Here is a 24,603-nt window from a genome sequence, read left to right as displayed (position 1 = left end):
TAGTTAGTTTTTCATATCTTTCCTATATGTTTCATAGTTTTTAGTATACATATCTTGAACAATTTTGTTAGTTTTCTACCTAAGTATTTCATTTTTTTTGGTACAATTGAAAATTGTACTTAAAAAAAATTTTGATTTCTAATTGTTCATTGCTAGTATATAGAAATGTAATTAATTTTTGTATATTGACCTTTTATTCAGAGACCTTGATAAACTCATTTATTAGCTTTAATAGTTCTTTTGTAGATTCCATGGAATTTTCCACGAGACAATTTTGTTGTGTATAAATAGTTTTATTCCTTCTTTTATATTCTGTATGCCTTTTATTTCTTTTTCTTGTGTTATTGCACCAGGTAAGATTTCCAATATGATATTAAATAGGAGTGGTGAGAATAGAGATGCTTGTCTTTTCCATAGTCTTAAAGAAAAAGCATTCAATCTTGCATATTAAGTATGATGTTAGTTGTAGATATACTTTATTAGATTAAGGAGGTTCCTTCTACTCCTAGTTAGCTGTGAGTCATTTTAAGAAACAGTTTGATTGAGGTATAATTTACATTCCATAAAATTTACCTATTTAAATAATTTCTAGTAAATTTATAGAGTTATGAAACCATCAAATCCAGTTTTAGAACATTTTCCCCTACCCCCAGTTCCATGAATCCTCAATCCCAGGAAATCTGCTTTCATTGTCTTTTCCTGGACATTTTATATAAGAAGGAAAACACTGCCTTGTATTCCGGTATTTGGTCACTTTTTGTGGAGGAATCACCCCCTTTCAGTGCCGCTAGGCCTTCCAGTGTCTTTAGGTGGGCGAATAGAGTTTCCAATCCACAGAGTACAAAAAACGCTTTCCAGGCAGGACCACTTGCTGTGGTGGGGTCACCCTGTTTGTGCCACTGGGGCCACTGGGTGTCTCTAGGTGAGAAAAGAAACTCTCTGGCCCATAAGAATGAAATGCACTTTCTCTGGTCACTTATCATTACTGGAGCTCCTACTTGATCACCAGGGCCACTGGGCCTAACTGGAGTAATTAGCAGGACTCCCATCCGATCTGGAGAAGGCATGAGCCTGCCTGAGTAGTCTTTATCTGATATGTCAGGGTCAGAAGATGCCAGGCCTAATTGCCTTCTGTTGCTGGGTGAGGGGTGGTAAGACACACAATTGCTATGTTGTTCTTCCAGTACTGGGGTCCCCAGCCAGTCCATCTTCCTCTTTCCACCATTCAGAGTCCTCTTATGGTTGCTTCTTGTGTTATGTTATAGTTATACTTAGCAAAGAGAAGCAGAAAGAGATCAGTTTATGTCCTCTTGTCTGGATCAAAGTCCCTAGATCATTTACATTTTAATGGAACTATATGTGTCAGGATTTAAGTCTTCCATTTTGTTGTGTGTGTGTATATGTGTGTGTGTGTGTGTTCTGTTTGTTCCCTCTGCTTTTCATTTCTGTTTTATTTTTCCTTTGGATCACTTCGATATTTTTTAAAAATTGGTTTTGATTCATCTGTAGTGTTCTTGAGTGTATCTTTTCATATAAATTTTTTGGTGGTTGTTGTAGGCATTACATTATACATACATAACTTATCAACGTCTACAGACATTTTAGCGGTTTGAGTGAGGTATACAAATCGCATATCCCCTTAAATTTCTATTCTTTCCCCCATTTATAATATACTTTTCTCAAATATTTCCTCTGTATACATTAAGAACCACATCAGACAATATTATAATTTTTATTTAAACTATCAAATGTAATTTAGAAAACTTAAGTGGAGAAGGAAAGTCTATTGCATTTACCCATATTTTAACTCTTCCACTGTTCTTTCTTCTTTCCTGATGTCCCCAAATTTGTTCTTTTATCAGTTTTTTATGCTTCAAGAACTTACTTTAGCCATAGCAAAGGTATATTGGTGACAAATTCTCTTAGTTTTCCTTTGTCTGAGAATGTCTTGATTTCCACTTCTTTCCTGAGAAATATTTTCACTGGATATACAGATTAGCCTATAATTTTCTTTTTTGTCATTTTGTTGTCTTCATTTTCCTTTGAAGTAAGACTTAAAGCCCTTGCAGGGCTGCAGTCTAGCAGAACACTAGATTTGTAATTCTCACTATTGTATGTTTTATTTTAGAGCTGTTATTCACATATGAGAGGGTGCCTCTGAAGTTGTGCAAAAGAAACAGCCGACTGCTGAATATAAGAGGAATTGGAGAGGTTTGAGGAATACAACTGGAGATTTTAATAGGCACTGAAAGAATGGGAGAGGGAACTGACAAGTAAAATGATGGCTGAGTGATGTTGAGGGTCCAGCTGAGAAAACAAGCCATCTCTTTGTAGTGGCTTCAATCTGCATAGCTGGGTGGTTTTCTTTTGTAGCCTGAAATAAAGGGTAGTTGGAGGCAGCAGTGAGAGAATAAATTTAAGGAAAGCTTAAAAAACTTTGTTATTGTCTCTCTTCCAATTGCCTACCTACATTATGTACCCTTCACTACAGAAATCAGCAGAATTATCTCCAACCACAGTTACCAGCGTATGGAGCGTATATCAGAGTATATCAGGGCAGCAAAAGAGCCCTGCTTGGTTGAGTGGGAGGCTGTTGAAAACAGATAGGGACTTCCCTGCTCCATTGTTCATTCACTCCTCCACCCTTTTCAAATCCCCAAAGTTGAAGGATTACAACCTGGGACACTGATACCTCCCAGCACTGCTTCTTTCAAACAGGTTTTAAGATGAAGCCTTGATCATAGCAGTCACTTATAGAGTGGCAGCAAATGGGAATTATTAACATGTTCTGCGCTACCTGGGGCTCTTCTTTCCTCACTCTTCAAACACAATGAGGCTGACATAGACTAATACAGAGAAGGTAAAGTGCATGCACATATACACGCACACACACAATCACAGAATTTAAACACAAACTTCTCAAAGTTTTCAGAGAGAAAAATCAAGTCCTCTACAAAGAAAGGAATTAAATTGACAACAGACTTTTAGCAACATTGAATACAAGAAGACAACTAATATTTTTAAAGGACTGGACCTATAATGTTTAAAATGACTTTGCACCTATACTTTTATATTCAGTCATTTTAAAATTAATACATTATTTATTTTCATAAATTTTTTGAGACGGAGTCTCACCCTTTTGCACAGGGTAGAGTACAGTGGCATGATCTCGACTCATTGCCACCTCCACCTCCCAGGTTCAAGCGATTCTCCTGCCTCAGACTCTCGAGTAGCTGGGACTACAGGCATGTGCCACCAGGCCCAGCTATTTTCTTGTATCTTTAGTAGAGACAGGGTTTCACCATGTTAGCCAAGATGGTCTCCATCTCCTGACCTCGTGATCCACCCGCCTCAGCCTCCCAAAGTGCTGGGGTTACAGGAGTGAGCCACCGCGCCCGGCTAATTTTTGTATTTTTAGTAGAGACAGGGTTTCACCATGTTGGGCAAGCTGGTGTTGAACCCCTGACCTCAAGTGATCCACCACCTGCCTCAGCCTCCCAAAGTGCTGGAATTACAGGCATAAGCCACTGTGTCCAGCCCATTTTTAAATTTAAATGTAGCATAGTAATAAAGATATTCTGTGGCATACACTGTCTCAGAAGGTTTGTCACACAAAAACCCTCATCGAAGACAATTTTGGAGGAGGTGTTCAAATTAGAAAGGAAAAAAATACAGGAGATGCTGCAAGAGACATGGGGAGTAAGGGCAAGTATACAATGGTAGTCTAGTTTATTGCTGACTTGATAACTAAATACTGAGCAGAAAGAAGAAAAAGTGTATATCCATAGTAACTCAGAACAGATATTTTTAAACATTATCAAAGTGATGGGGAAAGTGTGGTGGGACTCAAAGGACATGAGAACATTTTCAAGTACTTGTAATGTTAAGAGAAAAATATAGATACTGATAAATTTAAGAAACTAATATAGTTAACATGGGTGTTTGTTAGTTAAGGGCAACTACAATAAGAACTAAAATGGCAGGTATAACTTGTAAACCAGAAAAAGAAAATTCATTCTATTTTGTAGAAAATAGGAAAGAAGAAAAAGACAAATGATTCAAAAATGATTTACAATGTGGATCTTCTCTAAATGTTGAAAACATCCACCGTGTGTCCTGGGTGACAGTGGTTGAAGCGAAATAGAATTGAGGCATTCAACAGAACTGAGAAGTTAAAGTGTTGGGTGACATGTCTGCATGGATACCATTACCAGAGCTGAGAAAAGTTTATCCTCCTTTAAGACTTCTGTCTTTGGATTTTCCTCCCGTCTATCCTTTTGGTAAAACCCTGTAATTTATGGGGAACGAGAAAATTAACAATTTTAATCGGAGAGGGCTGTACGGGAAATAGAATCTTCAGTGGAGTGCCAGGTCTCAATTACAGATGTGCAGGAAATGTTCAAATATGAGGGACAACATTTCTGTATATTTTCATAGGCTGAGCTTATTTTACTGTGCAACAGGGCATCAGGGAGAATTGTGGAAAGGGTTAAAAAGAGGGGATTCTGTGATGGAAGATAGCTGGGGAAGGAATTCATGATTATATTATGAGAGTAGGAAGAGGATAGGTGATAGTGTGAGGAGGTGCTTGCCTTTGGGTGGTGTCTAGGGATTACAAGGATAAAAAGCATAGGTGAAATTGGCTGCTCACAAACTCCCCAATATTACTTCACATTGTTTTATACCCAGAATGAGCTGCATTGTTAGAGGATAAACAACCAGCGCCCCTAACACTGTCCCACCTCCTCACTGTAGTTTACTTGCTGTATTCAAAGCAGAGATAAAGCCTCCTCCAGTCCTCATTCTTCCTTTCATCTCTTTTCTTCCTCTCCCATCTCTCACTTCTCCCTCACATCCCCATATCACATCACTACTTACTGCCTTTGGACAGTTCAGTGGCTAGACAAGATTACACCTACCGTAACCTTATTGGACAACTCATAGGACTTTAGACAAAGGTTGCCACCTTGTGGTCAGAGGCAAAAATAACCAAGGGTCTTGGGTCACCAACTTGAGTGTACATCAGAATCAGCTACAGGGCTTGTTAAAACAGAGTGCTGGGCCTGGATCCCATATTTGCTGATTTAGTAGGTCTGGGGTGGGACTCAACTTGTATTTCTAACATGTTCCCAGATGATGCTGCCATTGTTGCTTCAAGGACCACACTTTGAGAACCACTGCTTTAGACAAATCTTTTTTAGGATAGGTAGACCTCCATTTGGTCATCCAAGATTGGTAGAATTAGAGTTTGAACACAAACATGTTTGAATTAATTTTTTGCTACCTTATTATTAGGATATGCATGTAGTACTGCTTGGGCAACAGCCTCACTTGTTTTCTTTAACCTGGACGAGGTAACCACTAAATAAAGAAAGAAGTAGCATCCATTCTCCCTGTATAGATTGAATATACTATGGTATATGTAACAATTCCAGTGCCAGGCACAGTGCCTCATGCCTGTAATCCTAACACATTGGGAGGCCAAGGCAGGAGGATCGCTTGAGCCCAGGAGTTTGAAGCTGCAGTGCACTCCAGTCTGGGCCACAGAGTAAGACCCCACCTCAAACAAACAAACAAACACAAAAACACCCAATTCTCTTACTGTTGAACATTTAGGTTGTTTCCAAATTTTCACAATTATTAAAAAAATTTAAAGTTAAGCCTCTTGTTCCAAACTCTTCTCTTGTCATTTCCTGAATACCATTGATAGAATAACTTTGATGCAATTTAATGATGCTAAAGTCTCCTGGGTGAGGATGGGTAGGATCAAAGGGAATATGGGAGCCAAAAACCCTGTTCCACCAAAAGTACTACTGTGAGCAAAACTGGACACAGGCTCCTGCTCTCTTGGAGATTACAACCTAGCACAGGATTCAAATATTAATCAGCTATTCATACAAGTAAATATAGAGTTGTGGATGTAAAAATGCTTTGAAGGAAAGATCAACAGTGTGGTAGGCCGCATGATAGTACTTGGGAATTTTGTTCCAAGATTGTAATAATAAACTTTTAAAAATTGGCTACTAACATTTTAATAATAAATTTATTATGATTAATATTTTGACATATTTTCAAATTTATGCCTGTATACTAGAATTTCAATATATAATGAGGATCTTCGGATTTGGCCTTAGTTTTTGCTGAATATTGATTTTGATACCTAGTTGTGGGGGTGTGTTCTGCAGACTTTGACTTAACGATGGATGAATAACGTATACTGACACAGATATTTTGCCTATCAGTCTGGCTGAGGGTCTGGGCCACTTATAGACACCAGGAGGGTGGTGTAAAGAGTTGCAGCTGCGGCCCTCACTTGCTGGTGCTACTGGCATTTATTTAGCACACATTAAATGACAAAGGCTTTGAGTCAACACCATTAGAGGGTAATTAACCTGGTAGCCTTCTCCCTGAGAGAGCCATCCTGCCCTTGAATGATCAAAGGTTAGTATTAGGACCACATGAGTCAACAAGTTATTTAGATAAACTCCTCTACATTCCTATGTATCTATGCCCTAAGTTTTTAAGAGAATTCAGCTGCCTTCAGCCAAACACTTTACTGAAACCATGCAAACTCCCAGGCCTTCCAAGAGGGTTTGTGTTTATTTCCTATAATTTTACAATTTCACCCACCATCCTGACTGAACCTCCACACCTAGCCAAGCATCATTTGGCTAAACTGCAGATTAAGTGAACCTCTACCACCTATCTTATACCACTTTGCCTCTCTGTGGGGGACAATTTTTCAGGTGGTCTTTCTGATCCCCACCTCCTGGTATTCACACCCCTGTATAATCCCCTCCCCTTGAGTGTAAGTGGGCAGTGTGGCTTGATTCTAAATAATAGAATATGGCAAAGGTGATGGGATGTCACTCCTGTGATTATAATGTATGACTCCATCTTGCTAGCTAATTTTAGAGTCTTTCTCTCTCCATTGCTGGTTTGGAAAAAGCAGCCTGCCGTAAGTCTTTTTTTGTTTTTTTGAGATGGAGTCTCACTTTGTCACCCAGGCTGGAGTGCAGTGGTGCGATCTCGGATCACTGCAAGCTCCACCTCCCTGGTTCACGCCATTCTCCTGCCTCAGCCTCCCAAGTAGCTGGGACTACAGGTGCCTGCCACCACGCCTGGCTAATTTTTTTGTATTTTTAGTAGAGACGGGGTTTCACTGTGTTAGCCAGGATGGTCTCAATCTCTTGACCTCGTGATCCGCCCACTTAGGCTTCCCAAAGTGCTGGGATTACAGGTGTGAGCCACTGCGGCCAGCTGCAGCCTGCCATAAGTCTTAAAGCCACAAGGAAAGGAACTGCTGAGAACTGGAGTGAGCTTGAAAGTGGACCCTTCCCCAGTCAAGCCTCTAAATGAGAGCCCAGCCCTGACCAAGACCTTGATTGCAGTCTTAAGAAGACCCTGCTAAACTGTGCCTTGACATGAAAAACTATGAGATAGTAAATGTGAGTCATTTTAAGCCATTTAGTTGTGGCAGCATAGTAAAGGAATACACCTCCTCAGCACTTCAACCCCTTTCACTTGTATTCAGCATTCTTGGTCTCCCATATGTCACTCCCTCTACCTGGATTGTTCCCTCTCCTTCTTCACTTCACTTTTGCCTAGCTAACTCTTTCAGGTTTTAACTGAATTGTTACTTCCTTTGGAAAGATTATCTTAACCTCCATTTTGGAGATTTTTCTTCCTTGAAAAATTTGGATTGACAAAGTAGACACACTGGGTTTAAGTCATCCTCATAAGATGTGAAAAATTCCCACATAAGATTTTTTTCCTAAAGGAATCATGAAATGATTAACTAAAATTTAATATGCACGTAAAGGTTATTTTGGTTACTGTCATGAATGCTAACACCTCAATCAAGTCTATAGTTTAAAATGATAATATACTTGAATCTCTATTATTTAAAGTTTTAAAAGACTGTCTCAAAATTGATATAACATTCTCCCTAAGGTTATTTAGTGAGTGTGTGCTCTCATAATTTATATTAACTACCAATCTACTTCCATATTTAACTATCTGGAAGTTAAGTTTTGTGGAGATAAATTTAACAGTTCTTACAATCAGCATTACTGTATTTTATTCTTGCAAGGATATACATTTATTTTTCAACGGATTGATAGAACTAAAATATATAGAACGTAAGAGATTTTCTCTCCAGTTTTATCTAGAATGCTTAACTATGTTTTAAAGTGAATATTAAAATATTAATAACTCCAAATGACTTCCATTATTCATATTACTGTCATTATTATGCAGTAGCCTAGGTGATCACCTGATCATTGATCATGCACAAGTTTAAGAATATCAGAAATAATGGTTTTGGTAGACTGTATTATTTGTTAAAAATTATTCATTTCTTCCCCACCCTATAGGTAGAGTATACCTTACTGTCCAATTGTCCTTAGGACTGGCTAGTCAGTGACTTGCTTTAGTCAATAGAATGTAAGTAGATGTGATGTGCAGACTCTAGGATGGTCTCCATGTTCCTCACCTCCTGGTATTCATGCCCTGGTACAATCCTCTCCCCTTGAGTGTGACGGGACCTGTGACATGCTTCTAAGTGATAGAATATGGCAAAGGTGATAAAATGTCTAATTTGTGATTATATTACATTCTATAAGATATAGTCTTACTATCAGACTCACTTTAGAGACTCTCCTTACTAGCTTGATGAAGTAAGCAGCCATGTTGCCATATTATAAGAAACCGTGGCAAGGCTTCTAGGAACTCTGAGCAGCATCTAGGAACTGCAGGCAGCCACTAGGAGGTGAGGGTGGCCTTTAGGATCTGAAGGTAATCTTCAGCTGATAGTCAGAAAGCAGTGCCCTCAGCTCTACAGTCACAAGAAAATGTATCTGCCAACAATATGAGTGAGCTTGGAAGTGGATTCTTCCACAGTCAAGCCTTCATATGAGATTGCAGCCTGGCTGACACCTTGACTGCAGCTTTGTGAAACTGTTAAGTAGAGGACACAGTTAAGTCATGCCCAGATTTCTGACCCACAGAAACTGTTAGGTAATAAATATGTGTTGTTGTAAGCTACTGAGTTTGTGGTAATGTCGCAATAGAAAACTAATACAATGGGCATGACATACCCTACATAAGAGCAGCCATTTAAATACCCTTTCATGGTTTGGCTCTCTCTCTTGAGCTTTTGATTTCCAAAAGTAGAAACATGTGCCCAAGAGAGTAGCAGTTCTTTCATCTTCAGTCCCTGAATCAGAAGATTCATGATGCTACCTGAATCCAGCCAAGGCCAGCAAAGTTGTAGCTAGCCATTAGCCTTCATGTGAGATGCAAAGAAAATGTTTGTTGTTGCAAACCACTGAAAACGGAGGGTCATTGGCTGCTGCAGCAAAAGCGAAGTAATTCAATGTTGAAGAAGATATTTGGCTATTCAGTCTTCAAATATTAAAGCCAAAGCTATAAATGAATCTGAAAAGCAGGTTTGCCCAGATAATGAGGTTGAAGCTGATGTTGGTACATCATTAGGCATAGATGGGCATGCACAGCCTCATAGGCAATGGAAAGGGCTTTGAAACTCATTAAAATGACCTAAACAGGAGAAAGGGTGATATAATCATATTTGAGTTTTGGCAAGATCGCCCTGGCTACAGTATGAACAACAGTCTACACAAAGCAAGAAATGGCATAAGAATAGTTAGGCTAATGATGTAGGTCAGAGGATAATAGTTGTGGAAAAATAAGTGAATAGATTTGAGACATATTTAGGAGACAGAATTGATAGGACTTGGTGATCAATTCTATATGGAAGGGGTGAGAAAGAGGAGGATGTCTGGGATTACTCTAAGACTTCTAGCTTTCCTAGTTGGTTGGAGAGGAGTATTAATCACTAAGATATAAAGAACACTAGGGGGAACCAGGTTTGGGAGGGGAAAATCAAATGTTTAATTTTGGATACATGAATATTTGGGTTTTGGGGTGTCATTGAGCCAACCAAACAGATATAAAGTTTTGGAGCTAAGAAAAAATATGAACTGGAGATATAAATTTGGGGGCCAGCTTTATATAGGAGATAAACTAACCATGGGTATGTATGATTAAGAAAGACAGAGGGTTGGGCAAGAGCATACAGCAAGAAGAGAAGAGGGGTCTAGGACCAAGTTTTAAGAAAGTCCAACATTTAATAATTGTTTTGAGGAGGATAAGCCAGTGTAAGATATCACCAGAAATATGAAGCCTACAGCAAAGCCTCCATGAATTGTTACTACCCTGTATTTCTGAAGTGTTTACTATGAGCTTGGGGCACTGTGCTAAGTGTTAGTGGTATAAATTAGTTTCTGCCCTCAAGAAGCCCACAGCGTAAAAGGAGAGACAGAAAGTATAAACAATGATCATATCTGAATACTATACACTGTTATTAGTATATCAACAGGATGTTTCTGAAGGAGGTGAAATCTGAGTTGACACCAAAGGACCCGCTGGAATTGGCTAAATAGAACTCAGGGAGTGGGGAGTGGGGCGGTGGATTTTCAGGCAGAGGGACTAGCCTTTGTGAGTGCATAGAGGGATGAGACTGCATGACACGTTTGCAGAACTAGCTAGAGCTAAGGATGACTGTGAGAAGGTGTCAGGGGTCATGGCTGGAGAAGCACACAGGAGACAGAACATGAAGGGCCTTATATGCAAGAATCAGGACTTCATCCTCTGGGCAGCCAAGCCAATTAGAGGGAGGTGGGCCAGTGTGCAATTTGGAGGTGAAGTTTGGAGCATGGTGTTATGCAGCTAGGCAGGGTGTTTGTTCTTCAGTTTAATAACCACCAAAATATCCTCTTCACAGAACTGATAAAAGAGCACGAGGTCACAGAGTGAGGAGGGCAGAGCTGCATCCACGTCTAAGAGTTTTGAGTGCCATTCCAGCAAGCTCCCAAAGACACATGGTTTTTCTCACTCAGAGATTGTTTCAATAACAGACGTGGTTTGGGTTATCTTTTGTCAAAACTGGATTTTTTTTTAATAAAAGGTTTTAGTAACGGTCTGAGTTTTATGACAGGCTTATTTGATAGAACAAAATATCTACCAGCCTGTGAGAAAGTGGCCAAAAGTATGTTCTAAATGCATAGTATTATCTAATTTATCTACAATCTCATTACTCTTTTCTTTTTTTTTTTTTTTTCCAAGACAGAGTCTCGCTCTGTCACCCAGGCTGGAGTGCAGTGGCCGGATCTCAGCTCACTGCTAGCTCCGCCTCCCGGGTTCATGCCATTCTCCTGCCTCAGCCTCCCGAGTAGCTGGGACTACAGGCGCCCGCCACCACGCCCGGCTAGTTTTTTGTATTTTTTTTTTTAGTAGAGACGGGGTTTCAGCGTGTTAGCCAGGATGGTCTCGATCTCCTGACCACCTGATCCACCCGTCTCTTCTATCTGCCTCTCCTCACTCTTACCACTGCCCACTTTTCTAAAACTAAAGGTTCCATATTTGTAAAAGGTGCTTAAATATATAGTCATTTATGAGACTTCTAAATAGTAGCTGTTTAAATTTAGTCCAAATAAGAGTTTTCTCTCAATTATAAGTTATCATTTATTGTATCTGCTGAGGTTGGTCTGCTTTTTCATCTTTATCAAATTTAAAAATGAGGAGAAATCAGGGAACAAATTGTTGTTTTTTCAGCACTTTGACTTATTCACATTTAATCTAATGCATTTTCAAGCTGGAAAGATTTTTCACCCATGGCCTTTTCCCAGATTTTTTCCTTTGCAAAAAATAGAATCAACTCAACACCCAGGGAGGTGAGTTCCATTAATTATCCTTTTCAGATAGAAAATAAGTAGCTAGGAGGAAAATGGGAATTCAAAGCCATGTTATGTCACTCTGTTAATGGCAGTAAGCAACTCCAGAATGAAGGGTCATATTGAAGAAACTTAAGCAGTTTACAAACAGAATGTGGTCTGTTAAGGTTTACACTGCTCAGGAGGAGAGGAGTTTTTGCCAGAAACCCTTAGTCTTTGGCCATGTTTGAACGTTGCACAGAATGGGCAAGATTTCCATGTGACATGAACTGATTTCTCTATCAACAGTGGAATTCAACCTTTCTGTCTAAACTACTTTCAAATCCTACCTCTTCAGTGATAGTTTGTCATCTTTTGTTAGACAATTTTTTAAAAATCTCATCGCAAATCCTATTGAGAAAATATCTTTGGTGAAAATCTTTTATTGTATGTATTTAACATGTACAAATGATGTTTTGACATCCATATACATAGTGAAATGATTGCTACAGTCATGCAAGTTAAATATGCATTTCCTCACATAATTACCCTCTTTTGCAGTAAGAGCACCTGAAATCTACTCTTAGAAAATTTCCAGTATACAATACAGCATTATTAACTATAGAACTTATGCTGTACATGAGATCTCTAGATTTATACATCTTATGTAACTGCAACTTTGTATGCTTTGACCAACATCCTTATTTCTTCCACCTCCATGCCCCTGTGTGTTTGACTTTTTAGCTTCCACATATGAGATAATGCAGTATTTTTCTTTCTGTGTCTGTTTTATTTCACTTAGCATAATACCCTCCGGGTTCATCCATTTTGTCATAAATAGGCTTTTATCAAAAAGACAAGGGATAACAAATGTTGATGAGGGTATGGAGAAAAGGAAACCCTGGTACATTGTTGGTGGGAATGTAAATTAGTACCCCATTTTGGAAAAGAGTGTATATTACTCAAAATATTAAAAATACAAAGACCATATGATGCAGAGATTCTTCTGGGTAAATACCCAAAGGAAATGAAATCAGTATCTTGAAGAGATATCTACACTCTCATGTTCACAGAAACGTTATTCTCTGGCAAAAATTAATGCAAAAAATATTTTAGTTACTGCAGTAGCAAAGAGATTCATGAGTTTAGCCTATTGCACATAGCTGAGGAAATCAAGATGTTTTGCATTGCTGTACCAGGGTAAAAAGTGATTGTGTGTGTATTTCTGCATATAAAGTATTATATAATTGTATATTTATACTTATCTATCTATTCCATTAGGATAAAAGCCCCACGAGAGTGGGGACTTTGTCTATCTTGTCCAATTCTGAATCTCTGGAGCACAAAACAAATTATTGGCACATTAGTTAAATGAATGAATGGCAGTGGGCACTTAAAATCCATTTGGTTTAATTTACAAACAGCAAAAATGCTACCACGATTCTGAATTTTGATAAAATAGTGCTTAAAAATCACAGACCTGTTTTAAAGATTAAATGAGGATTTCTGCTTTTAAAACGTACATTTAGATAGAAAAATAGTGTAAGCAAAGATACGTGAAAGTGCTTAACCCAGGATAGGAAACTCAATAACATTTAAGTTGACTTTAAGTCTAAAGATAGGTTTGAGGAGGAGTAGATGTTTTACCTAAACCAGCCTCAAATTGGACCTTAAGTGGTCCACATGCAAAATAGTTCTTTCTCTACTGCTCTGAATGGGGTGTTTTCTTGGGAGTATAGACAGTCATCTTGCAGGCAGCCAACAGACTACATTGTTCTCATCAGATGGTAGTATTGAGCTTGCCAGAAAATTTTACTTCAGTGGGGAACTCCTAAGGCTGAAACATTTTATCTGCAGGTCCAAAAATATCTTGACCTGGTGCACACAGCAGGGTAGGTAAGGAAAGGAACCATCATCTATAGAGAACCTACCATATGAACAGCTCTACCAGAGACTGCATTTGATTCCTACTTTAGCTTTATAATAAAAGTTAACATTCATTGAGTACTTACTGTCCTAAGTACTTTGCATGGATTAACTCAATAATTGCTCACATCAACACAAGGATGTATTTTTGTTTCCACCATTTGACAGAAGAGGACATCCAGGCACAGGGAAGTTAAACATGCTCAATGTTACACAATGTGTAAGTGGTGGAGCCAGTGTGAAAACTTACATGGTGTGGGTTCCAGTGTCCAGGCTTGGAACTGCCTCCATAAGAGAAGGGTTACTATCCTCATTATTTACTAAGGCTCAACAAATAAAGTGACTTCCAAGGTCACATTAACAGAGTTGTCTGACTCCAAAGATGAAGATGCTTTACTTTTCCTTATATTGTTCTACTTCAATCTCACCTCAATAAAAATAAATCTAGCAGCTAACATTTATCAAATACTTACTACATGGCAGATATTATTTTAAGTGCTTCATGTGAATTATCTCATTTAATCATCATAGTAACACTCTGAGGTGGGGCTTTTATTAGCCCCCTTCTGTAGATGAAGGCATTAAGGTTGAGAGGAGTCAAGTAACTTATTAAGGTGACAAAGTAAATTGGTAGAATCAGGATTTAAAACTTGGTTTATTTGCCCAATGAGCTGAAGCTCTTATTCATTCTACCACAATATTTGCCTAGAAAGATTGCCCCTCCTTCCCAATAGTAGTCCCTCCCATCTCTCTTATTTTCGCTGAAGTCTTAGTACAAGGCTGAGACTACTCTTTCTCCTTATGTTGCTGGGTCTTCCAGGTCTTCAAGGGGAAGGTTGTAATAGTAAAGTCACTCCCAAATTCAAATGGTGTAAATATTGTACCCTTTGGAGTCAGGAATGAAGTACATGCTCACCATCAACTCAGATTTTTGTCAAGAGGAATGAGACTGATGGAAATAATCAATAGCTTTTTTAAAAAAAACAAACACTTATTGAGAAATAATTCATATACCATTTAGCGCACCCATTTAAAATGTATACTTCAATGGTTTCCAGTACATTCACAGAGTTGGACAACCATGATGACAATCTAATTTTATAATATTTTCATCATCCCCAAAAGAAACCCCATGCCTATTGTCCCTGAGCCTCCAGCCTTGACAACCACTAATCTTCTTTCCACCTTTATAGGCTTGCCTGTTTGGGACATTTCATATAAATTAAATCATATAATATGTGGTCTTTTGTGATTGGATCCTTTCACTTAGCATATTTTCAAGGTTCATCAACATTGCATGTATCAGTATTTTACCAATTTTTATGGCTAAATAATACCCTACTGTATGGAATATCAAAGTTTGTTTATCCATTCCTCAGTAGATGGACATTTGGGTCATTTCCACTTTTTGGCTATTATGAGTAATGCCGCTTTAAACATTCATGTTCATGCTTTTGTTTGAACACCTGTTTTCGGTCCTCTTGGGTATATAACTAGGAATGGAATTGCTAAGTCACGTGGAAATTCTACGTTTAACATTTGGAGAAACTGCCAAACTGTTTTTCAATGAGGTTCATCAATTTACATCCCCATCAGCAATGTATGAGTTTTCCAATTTCTTCATTTCCTCACCAACACTTGTTATTGTTTGGCTTTTTGATTATAGCTATTCTAGTGGGTATGAAGTGGTAACTCATTGTGGTCTGATTTGCATTTCCCTAATGAATAGTAATGCTTGAGAATCTTTCCCTGTGCTTGCTAGCCAGTTGCATATTGCTATAAGCTGAATGTTTGTGTCCTATCCAAACTCATATGCTGAAGCCCTAATCCCCAATGTGATGGTATATAGAGGTGGGGCCTTTGAGAGGTAAATTGGTTTAGATGAAGGCATTCATAATGAAATTATAATGCCGTTATAAGAAGGGGAAGAGACCAGATCCCTTTCTGTCTTTGCTGAGGACACAGCCACAAGGTAGCCATCTGCAAACCAGAAAGTGGGCCCTCACAAGGCATTGAATCTGCTGGCATCTTGATCTCAGATTTCCCAGTCTCCAGGACTGTGAGAAATAAATATTTGTTATTTAAGCCAGTCAATCTATGGTAGTATGTTATAGCAACCCAAGCATACTAAAACACATATTTTCTTTGAAGAAATGTCTATTACAATCTGTTAACCCATTTTTAATTGGTTATTTTTATCATTGAGTTGTAGGAGTCCTTTTGTATTTTGAAATATCTGATATGCAAATATTTTCTCCCATTCTGTTGCTTATCTTTTCACTCTTTTAATATGGTATATCTTTAGCACAAAAGTTTTTAATTTTGATTTACTCTAATTTATTTCTATTTCTTGTATCACTGGTGCAAATTGTCTTAACATTAGGAAGACTCACTACAATGTTTTCTTCTAAGAATTTTGTAATTTTGACTCTTATATTCTGTGATCCATTTTGAGTTGATTCTTGCATGTGATTCAAGGAAAACTTCATTTTTTCCCATGTAGATACCCAGTTGTCTCAGCACCATTTGTTAAAAAACGATTTATTCTCTCCTCAATTTCTCTTGGGACTCTTGTTGAAATTAACTAGCCATATACATGAGGATTTACTTCTGGACTCTCAATTTAATTCCATTTATTTATACATCTATCCTTGTGTCTGCACCACACTGTCTTGATTACTGTAGTTTTGCAGTAAGTTTTGAAGTTGAGATGTATAAGCCCTCCAACTCTGTTCTTTTTAAAGATTGTTTTGACTGCTCTGGGTCCCTTGTAATTCCATATGAATTTTAGAATCAGCTTGTCAACTTATGCAAGGAAGCCACTGGAATTCTGATAAGCATTGGATTGAATCCGTAGATCAATTTGGGGGCACATTTCATCTTAACAATCCTAAGTCTTCCAATCCATGAACATGGAGTGTCTTTCCATTTATTTTGATCTTCTCTAATCTCTTTCAACAATATTTCATAGTTTTCAGTGTAAAAGTTTTGTACTTCTTTTGTTAAATTATTCCTGTTTTTTTTTCTTTTTGATGCTATTGTAAATGGAACTGCTTACTTGCTTGCCTTCTTTCTTCCTTCCTTCCTTCCTTCCTTCCTTTCTTTCTTTCTTTTTTTTTTTGAGACAGAGTCTCGCTCTGTTGCCCAGGCTGGAGTGCAGTGGTGCGGTCTCAGCTCACTGCAATCTCTGCCTCCCAGGTTCAAGCAATTCTCCTGCCTCAGCCTCCTGAGTAGCTGGGACTACAGGTGCGTGCCACCACGCCTGGCTAGGTTTTTGTATTTTTAGTAGAGGTAGGGTTTCACTGTGTTAGCCAGGATGGTCTCGATCTCCTGACCTCGTGATCCACCTGCCTTAGCCTCCCAAAGTGCTGGAATTTCAGGCGTGAGCCACCGCGGCTGGCCAGAACTGTTTTCTTAATAACATTTTAGGATTGTTCATTTGATCTCGTTTTTTAACCTTGTATCCTGCAACTTTCCTGAATTCATCCAGGCAGGTAGTTGTGAGCAACATGAGAAGAGCAAGAATATGCCTGGGATAAGGAGAAAATGAATCGAGTAGATCAGGACTATAATAATGGTTACCACGTACTGAATATGTTTTCAACAAGTCAGTACTTTCCACGCTCTAATATGTTCATGAATCTCCTGGAAGTCTAGTTAAAATTCAGACTGCTATCACTGGGTTTGGGGTGGGCCTGGGATTCTGCCTAATAACTTATTGGATTGTTAGTGGCTTTTATTTATTATTTTCAAGTTACAATAACTCTGCAAGCAAAATAATACTGTTCCCATTTTACAGATAAGAAAATGACCTCAGAAGTTGAGCTAGTAGCCCAGGTTCATTGGATAAGTGGCAGAACCAGGATTTGAACACAGTTCATTCCAATGCCAAAGCTGGACTCTTTCTACTCTACCACACTGGATATCTTGAGTAGGAGGAGGATAGTTGGAATGTGAACAGAATATGGATCAGGAAAAAAGAAAGCTTTTCAATGTCAGAGTTGCTACCTGGAATACATTTGAGTCTAATCTTTGAGGTTGCCTTGGAGAGCAGATCAGCAAGGCCCTTGCTTTCCAGGGAGCCAAGCGTGAAGGTGTGAGATTGGACTATCAGCTAGAAGTAAGATGAAACTATTAGATAGAATTCAAGATTGGAAGAAGTCTAGAAAGAACATGGCTTACCTTCGATCAGGCTAGACTCCAGAACTGGACTCTGTATACTGCTTAGGTCTATACCTGAGATTACACCCATTGTTGACTTTTTCTGCATTCTAAACATGGGGTTAGACTGGTTGTGATGTTGTCACTGAGTAACCAGAGAGGAAGAAATATATCCGTAAGCTAAAGGGCAGAGCTGTGATCCTGAGGTCCTTCTAAGTAGAAAAATACCATGTTTCAATACCGTGATAAAACAACAGAAATATCCAATGGCTTGAACTCTGTGCCCTCTACTCAGGATGCTCTTGAAATAGATGTCTAAAAGCTGGTCGCCTAAAAAGGCTATGGCAGATTCTGCTATTTAATTGGGGATGATGAATGGTACAGCATCAATACCATCCCTCAGAGGCCAGGGAAAGGGTTTAGGGATGTGGGTAATGGTCTGGTCATATGTTTATCTGTGAAGGACTATGGATAGGTGACCAAATTCCTTTCCAGTATTTTTCAGCAGAATCTTTAGACTTCCATCACCTGAGTCAAAACACAGGATATATATTTTTTTTGTCCTTAGCACCTTTTATTGAAATATGACCCTTGATGACAATCTGGCAGGCATATCTATGTCAGCCAAGAAGGGAGTGGTGGAGGACACAAATGCAGAAACAATAAGATTCGGAAAAAGAATAGCTTCACATGGGATAGATGACCCCCAACAGCTGTACAACCAACATTGGTTCTTCATCTATAGCAACTGCCCCCGTCCCACCCCCCACAAAAGATCTACTAATCTTCAAATAATATAATATGCTGTTGCAGAAATATTATTGGCATAGACAACTCCTCTGGCAAAGACAGTGGGAGTCACCAAGCTCCAAATGGGTGCAAGTGGCCAGAAATGGGCCCAGGTTCCTCCATCTGGGGCCTGCTACTGGCAGAGCAGCACTGTCAGGGAGGGTTGGGTTCAGGATGTGGCTCTGGTGTGCCTGGGCAGCTTTTTGGCACACGAGGTTAAATGGAAAACAGAACCTGAACCTAACCTTGAAAGAGGCTTTTTATCTTTTCACCTCTCCTTTTCTCTGCTTCCAATTTCTTCCTTTCTAGGGCTTTATTTTCAGTGTCTCTGTCTTATTCTGTCAGATTCTACTTGGGCATTTACGACTATATCCTGGCTGAGTCTCCAGCTGTGGGACTCATGGAGATTCAATTATCCAGAGCCCCGGGAGGTGGCAGGAGGGGTTGGGGGGACATGTGATAGTAACTCACGCATTGACTTCTCTATCGATCAACCATCATGCTTGCCTATTACCCATGGGACCTACATAAGTATTTGAAGGGAAAGAGCAGAAGTCAAGACCAATAACTGTCTTTGGGGACCTCCCTTGGCCTGCCTTCCAAACTGCTACTCACCGGCAGGCTGTGGAGGAGGGCTGAGCCCAGGAACTGAGAACAGGGGGAGAGACACTGCATCTCAAGTAATACTGGCAGCTTTGCAGCACTATCACACACAATGAGATTGCCCTGGCAGGAGTGTGGCACGCCAGTGTCTGTTTAGCAGTTCACCTTTATCTACCAAGCTTCACTGCAAGGTATACTTTTGGGGTTATTTTTTAAGTGCTTTGGCAACTTTCCCTCCATGTGAAAATGAGCATCCTTGTGTTCTGATTCCAACTCTAGAAAGTAATTTGAGATGGAATTAAGAACAAAAATAATAGAGTTAATAGTTTTTTTTGTTTTTGTTTTTGTTTTTTTTTGAGATGAAGTCTCACTCTTGTCCCCCAGACTAGAGTGCAATTGCATGATCTCGGCTCACTGCAACCTCTGCCTCCCGGGTTCAAGCGATTCTCCTGCCTCAGCCTCCCGAGTAGCTGGGATTACAGGTGCCTGCCAGCACGCCTGGCTTATTTTTGTATTTTTAGTAGAGACAGGGTTTCACCATGTTGGCCAGGCGGGTCTTGAACTCCTGACCTCAGGTGATCCACCCGCCTCAGCCTCCCAGAGTGCTGGGATTACAGGCGTGAGCCACCGCACCCGGCCTGGAGTTAATAGTATTTTTGGTGTCATAAACTTAAGGTGCAACCAATCACATGCTGACTAGAAAAACTCAGACTACGGCCATAGTGTCCAGGTAAGTGACCATTCTTTTCCCTAGACCCATATTCCCAAAAAGGTGTTCTAGCCAACAAATCGGAGAATGATGAAACATATCAGCCTCATCCTCCCAATAGAGGACATCTCAATTTGCTCATTCTTTGTCCTAGAGCCTGCTCAGAAGAAAAGATGACAACTATGGCCTCCATTGAAAGCACTCCTCTGCCTTCTCAATCTTGGCTGGCTTGTGTAAGCCTCGCCCTTGCAAGCCACCAGCCTTCCTGAATAAAGTAAAATCTTCCACTGGAGGGGAGAATGGCAGGGTTGCCATTCTAACAGTGTTTCTGGCAGCAGTACTAAGAGCAAACCCAGGGCTCCACAGAAAGGCTTACTTACCCCACCCCCCACCCCAGGACACCCTGCTGGCCAAGATTCTCCCATTGTTTTCAAACACAATGAAGAGGAAATGGAAGCTAATGACAAGTATTTGTAACAGCAGCAAAAGTTCCTTGGCAAATTCTTTGGTTGAATGAGACATCCCTGCTGCTACAGTTGACCTTCAAGGACCCTGAGGAACTCAGCAGTAACTAGAAGGGATGCCAGGCCTTGGCTAGGTTGTGTGATACCAAGGATTGGCCCCAGTTAGTGAGGAACAGGGAGCTGAGCTGGATAACAGGGCAGCATTTGGCCATAACCCCCTTCTTGCTATCATCCACCTAAGGGCTGCTTTTCCAGCACAGAAACTAGCTACTGGTGTCAAGGCCTTGGCAACAGCAGCAGTTTTAGTTGTTTGTATGCCTAAGATCCTGGCTGGGTCATCAGTTGCTCTGGGGAGCTGGCTCTGGCTGGAGCTCCCAGCTACCTTGAGTTTTGGTTCCCTTGAGCCAGGCCACAGGCTGAGAAAGCAATGGTTAGAGGAGTTCCTCCTGAGCTCACCTCTACTCATCCCATAGCTTGGAGATGGTAGAGAAATGGCTGAATCTTTCTCCATTTCAGGAGATTTCTTTGGTTTCAAAAAGAAATCAGTAAGAAAAACTTGAACCCTGCTGGGGAATGCTAAACTCACAGTCACTTAGACTTTAAAGGAAGCACAAGACCAGGCCACAGTAGGGAGGCTCTGAGTTCAAGGGGAGAACTCCTTCCTAGACATTGGTGGCTATGGTGGGAACAATTCAATGCCTTGGCACTTGCTTACCTAGCCACGGTGGATTCAGGCTGATCTGCAGAAAATGCTTTCCTTCTGGGCTAACTTTTCCCTCTCCAACTCCCCTCTTCTCGCCTTATTAGTTAAAAAAGAAAAATAATAATCAAAACACAAAAATAAATAAAATCAAAAGGCCATTTAAAATATAACAATAAGAACCCCCTCCCCCAATAATGAAACCTATATCTAGAAGTCAATTTTAGTAGAGCTATTAATGGCCCATACGGTGAAGCCCTGGGGTAGGCACCTGGGCTAACCCCCAGCAATGTAAAGGAAAGATGAAACAAGAGGTGGTAGGACCAAAGTCTTAGGACAGGAAGAGGGTCACATTAGCCAGGGCTAAGACTAGGCCTCTTCCCCTGAACTTGCTGCTGGGAAAGGTAAGGGTAGAGCTGATTGAAAACTGGTTCCTTCCTAAGGAGCACCTGGGGGTACTCAACCTTTGCTTTGTTTTTTCAGTGTAATTCCTCCCTCTGGGCTTTCCCCTGCAAAGCTTGGGTGAGGCCCTGAAACTGGTGCCAGGTGAATGCCCTCAAGGTAGCCAGCTCTCCGTGAGAAATGGCTGGGCCACAAGCCCTGGGGCAGAGTAGAGCTGCAAGGCAGCTTCCCTTTGAGCCTTTAGAGGCTGTTGATGATATGGGTGGGTGATGAGCACTTGGTGTCTTTGGTGTCCTAGTACAAAGCAGAATGAAGGCACTTCCTTGGTTCTCTGTGCAGCAAGTACTTGCCCTTGGCAACTGTGGGAAGGAGAGTGTGGTTGTAAGATCACACCTTGCTGCAGCTCCCTTGGGTAGAAGCTTGTGGCTTCCCCAGGGTCTCCTAGCTGGTTAGGACCACTGCTAGGGAAGGGGCAGTGAGAGACATCCAGGGTAGAGGGCTGGAACAAACTGCTAATTGCTATCTACTTGCTGAGAAACTGCTAACAAAGATTGAAGGCACTTCCCACTGTGGCTGGGCAGGGATGCCGTGGCAGAGTGCTGGTAGAATTAGAAATTGCTGGGCCCCAGGAGTAGACTCTCCCTGAGACATTTGAGCTGCTCTTCCCCAAGCTTGATCTTCTCCTCCAGCTCTCGCTGTTCAATGATGAGAGCAGATTTCATCTTGACAAAGTGCTGGTAATCTTGGAGCTGGTCCTGAGGCAGGTAGCGGGAGACCATGCCAAACACCAACTTCTCCCGGCGGTCCACGTGCTCCTTCAGCTCCTTGGCATCTGCCAACTGCCCCGTCAGCTGCTGCTTCTTCTCTATCAGCACCAACTGGGGAAGCAGAGGACCAATTAAGGGCTCTCCCAATTACCAGACATCTGTCCAACAGTGCTGCCTAGCAGTACTCCACCAGAGATGCTGCCACAAAGTGGCTATACATTCTGCTAATTAGTCAGTCCTAGATTTTCTGCCCTGAAGTCCACCTCCATGCAAAAGCCTTTGTTTCCTGTAGCAGGAGGGTAAACATGACAACAATTCTGGATAGGGGATGTGAAATCACCTCTTTCCATCCCTTTAAGGCTGTCTTCAATGTAGGGACCACCACTGGGCTTGGGGTAGAGGAAGGCTCTGACAAAGCCAGCCTGTGTCCCTTTCATCTGGTGAACAACTGTCACTGTGGAGGTACTTTCTGTATGGTGTGTGTGTCTGTGTGAGTGGATATGTGTGAGTATATGTGTCCATGTATGTATGTATATGTATGTGGATATGTGCCTTTTGTTGTGGATTCAAAGGTATATCCAGAGCCACTTGTATAGGGAAAGGTGAGGCAATTTTGTTTCAGGAGTATATGCATAGTGACCCAACCTGTGAAACTGACAGCTTTCCAATCTCAACTACTTGATGAGACCTCCCCCTCCAACTCTAGAGTGAGGCAAAACTGCTGCTGCTACTACTACTACTGGGAGTTAGCATTGATTCAGTGTTTACCCTGTCCCAGGCCCTGTTTTATGTAATTAACATAAACTAATTTAATTCTCACAATAATCCCATAAGGCAGGTAGTATGTTCACCTCATTTTATAGATGAAGAGATTGAGGCAGAGTGACATTACGTGAATTGTCCACAGTCACACAGCTAATAAATGGTAGGGCAAGAATTTCAGGGCACTTAAAAGCCAGTGTTCACACTCATGTTTTTTCTTTTCTTTTCTTTTCTTTTTTTTTTTTTTTTTTTTTTTTTTTTTGAGACAGGGTCTTGCTCTGTCACCCAGGCTGGAGTGCAGTGGCACAATCTTTGCTCACGGCAGCCTCCGCCTCCCAGGCTCAGGCAAGCCTTCCACCTCAGCCTCTGGAGTAGCTGGGATTATAGGCATGCACCACCATGTCAGGCTAATTTCTGTATTTTTAGTAGAGATGGGGATTCACTAAATTGCCCAGGTTGGTCTCAAACTCCTGGACTGAAGCAACCTGCCTGCTTTGACTTCCCAAAGTGCTGGGATTATAGGCATGAGCCACCATGCCCCTCCTCAGTGCTCACACGCTTTTAACCCTATGTTCTACTGTTTCCCATAGTAGCCCAACTTGAAAGAGGGAGCCTTGAGAAGAAATAAATGGCATTTCCCTCTACCCACACCCCAGAGACCCCAACTCTACCTTCTCCTGGTTGGCTTCTGAATCGATGCTGTTGAGAGCATTCTCCACCCGGGCCAGTCGTCCAGAGAGTGACAGCAACAGGTTGACCACTTTGTCCAGGTCCCCAACAAACGAGCGGTACTTTTCAAATTCATTGGATTTGCAGACGGCTTTTAAGTTGGCCTCCACCTCCTCCCCAAGGGCAGAATTGGCATTGATGTCCTCTAGCAGCCCTCGCTGGGCCTCCCGCAAGACAGAAAGTTTTCTGCTGATGCTTTCAATAAGCTGTATCTAGGGGAATTAAATAGGAGAAGACAAAGGATGAGAATGGGAATCAACAGAAACTGATTTGTGCCTGTAACCTCTGTTTTGGAATCCAAGGAACAGATGGTGGGCTCTATCCTAGTCACTGGAAACAAAGGAAACTTGGGTAAGTCATGAGCAACTCCAGTCTTTTGGGCAAGCGCCTTCTATCCATCTGGCAGGGATCTCCATGTCACCACCAAAGTTTTTGGCATTGGGTAAGTGGTACCCATGCACTAAGCTTCATTTACCAAATGCAACTTAATAAATACTTGCTGGGACTTTTTTTTTTTTTTTTTTTTTTTTTTTTTTTTTTTTTGAGATTGAGTCTTGCTCTGTTGCACAGGCTGGAGTGCAGTGGCACCATCTCAGCTCACTGCAACCTCTGCCTCCCAGGTTCAAGCGATTCTTGTGTCTCAGCCTTCTAAGTAGCTGAGGTTACAAGTGCATGTCATGGATGCCAGGGCTAATTGTGTGTGTGTGTGTGTGTGTGTGTGTGTGTGTGTGTGTGTATTTTTAGTAGAGATGGGGTTTCATGATGTTGGCCAGGCTGACCTCAAGTGATCAGCCCCCCTCAGCCTCCCAAAATGCTGGGATCACAGGTGTGAGCCTCTGCACCCAGTCCCTTCCTGGGA

General features: G+C 40.8%; 1 protein-coding gene across 9 annotated transcripts in view; it reads right to left on the bottom strand.

The window, feature by feature from the left end:
- Positions 1–1,727: 1,727 nt before the first annotated feature.
- LOC105493946 (shroom family member 4) overlaps positions 1,728–24,603 on the bottom strand; it is a 248,458-nt gene continuing 225,582 nt past the window's right edge. For 6 of the 9 annotated variants that reach the window (XM_011761991.3, XM_011761992.3, XM_071088944.1 and 3 more), the window contains 2 exons: positions 23,687–23,956; positions 15,550–22,364 (listed from right to left, as the gene is read on the bottom strand). In XM_011761991.3, coding sequence (XP_011760293.2) covers positions 22,095–22,364; positions 23,687–23,956 — 540 coding nt within the window. In that variant the 3' untranslated portion in view covers positions 15,550–22,094. Of the gene's footprint in view, positions 2,375–3,039; positions 4,289–15,549; positions 22,365–23,686; positions 23,957–24,603 lie in introns of those variants that run through there. The other 3 variants (XR_011618345.1, XR_011618344.1, XR_011618343.1) reach the window with 3 other exon arrangements.

This window comes from Macaca nemestrina, chromosome X (genome assembly GCF_043159975.1).
Source record: "Macaca nemestrina isolate mMacNem1 chromosome X, mMacNem.hap1, whole genome shotgun sequence".
Classification (NCBI taxonomy): domain Eukaryota; kingdom Metazoa; phylum Chordata; class Mammalia; order Primates; family Cercopithecidae; genus Macaca; species Macaca nemestrina.
Note: the sequence above shows the minus strand (reverse complement) of the source record. Positions and strands in the feature narration are given on the sequence as shown.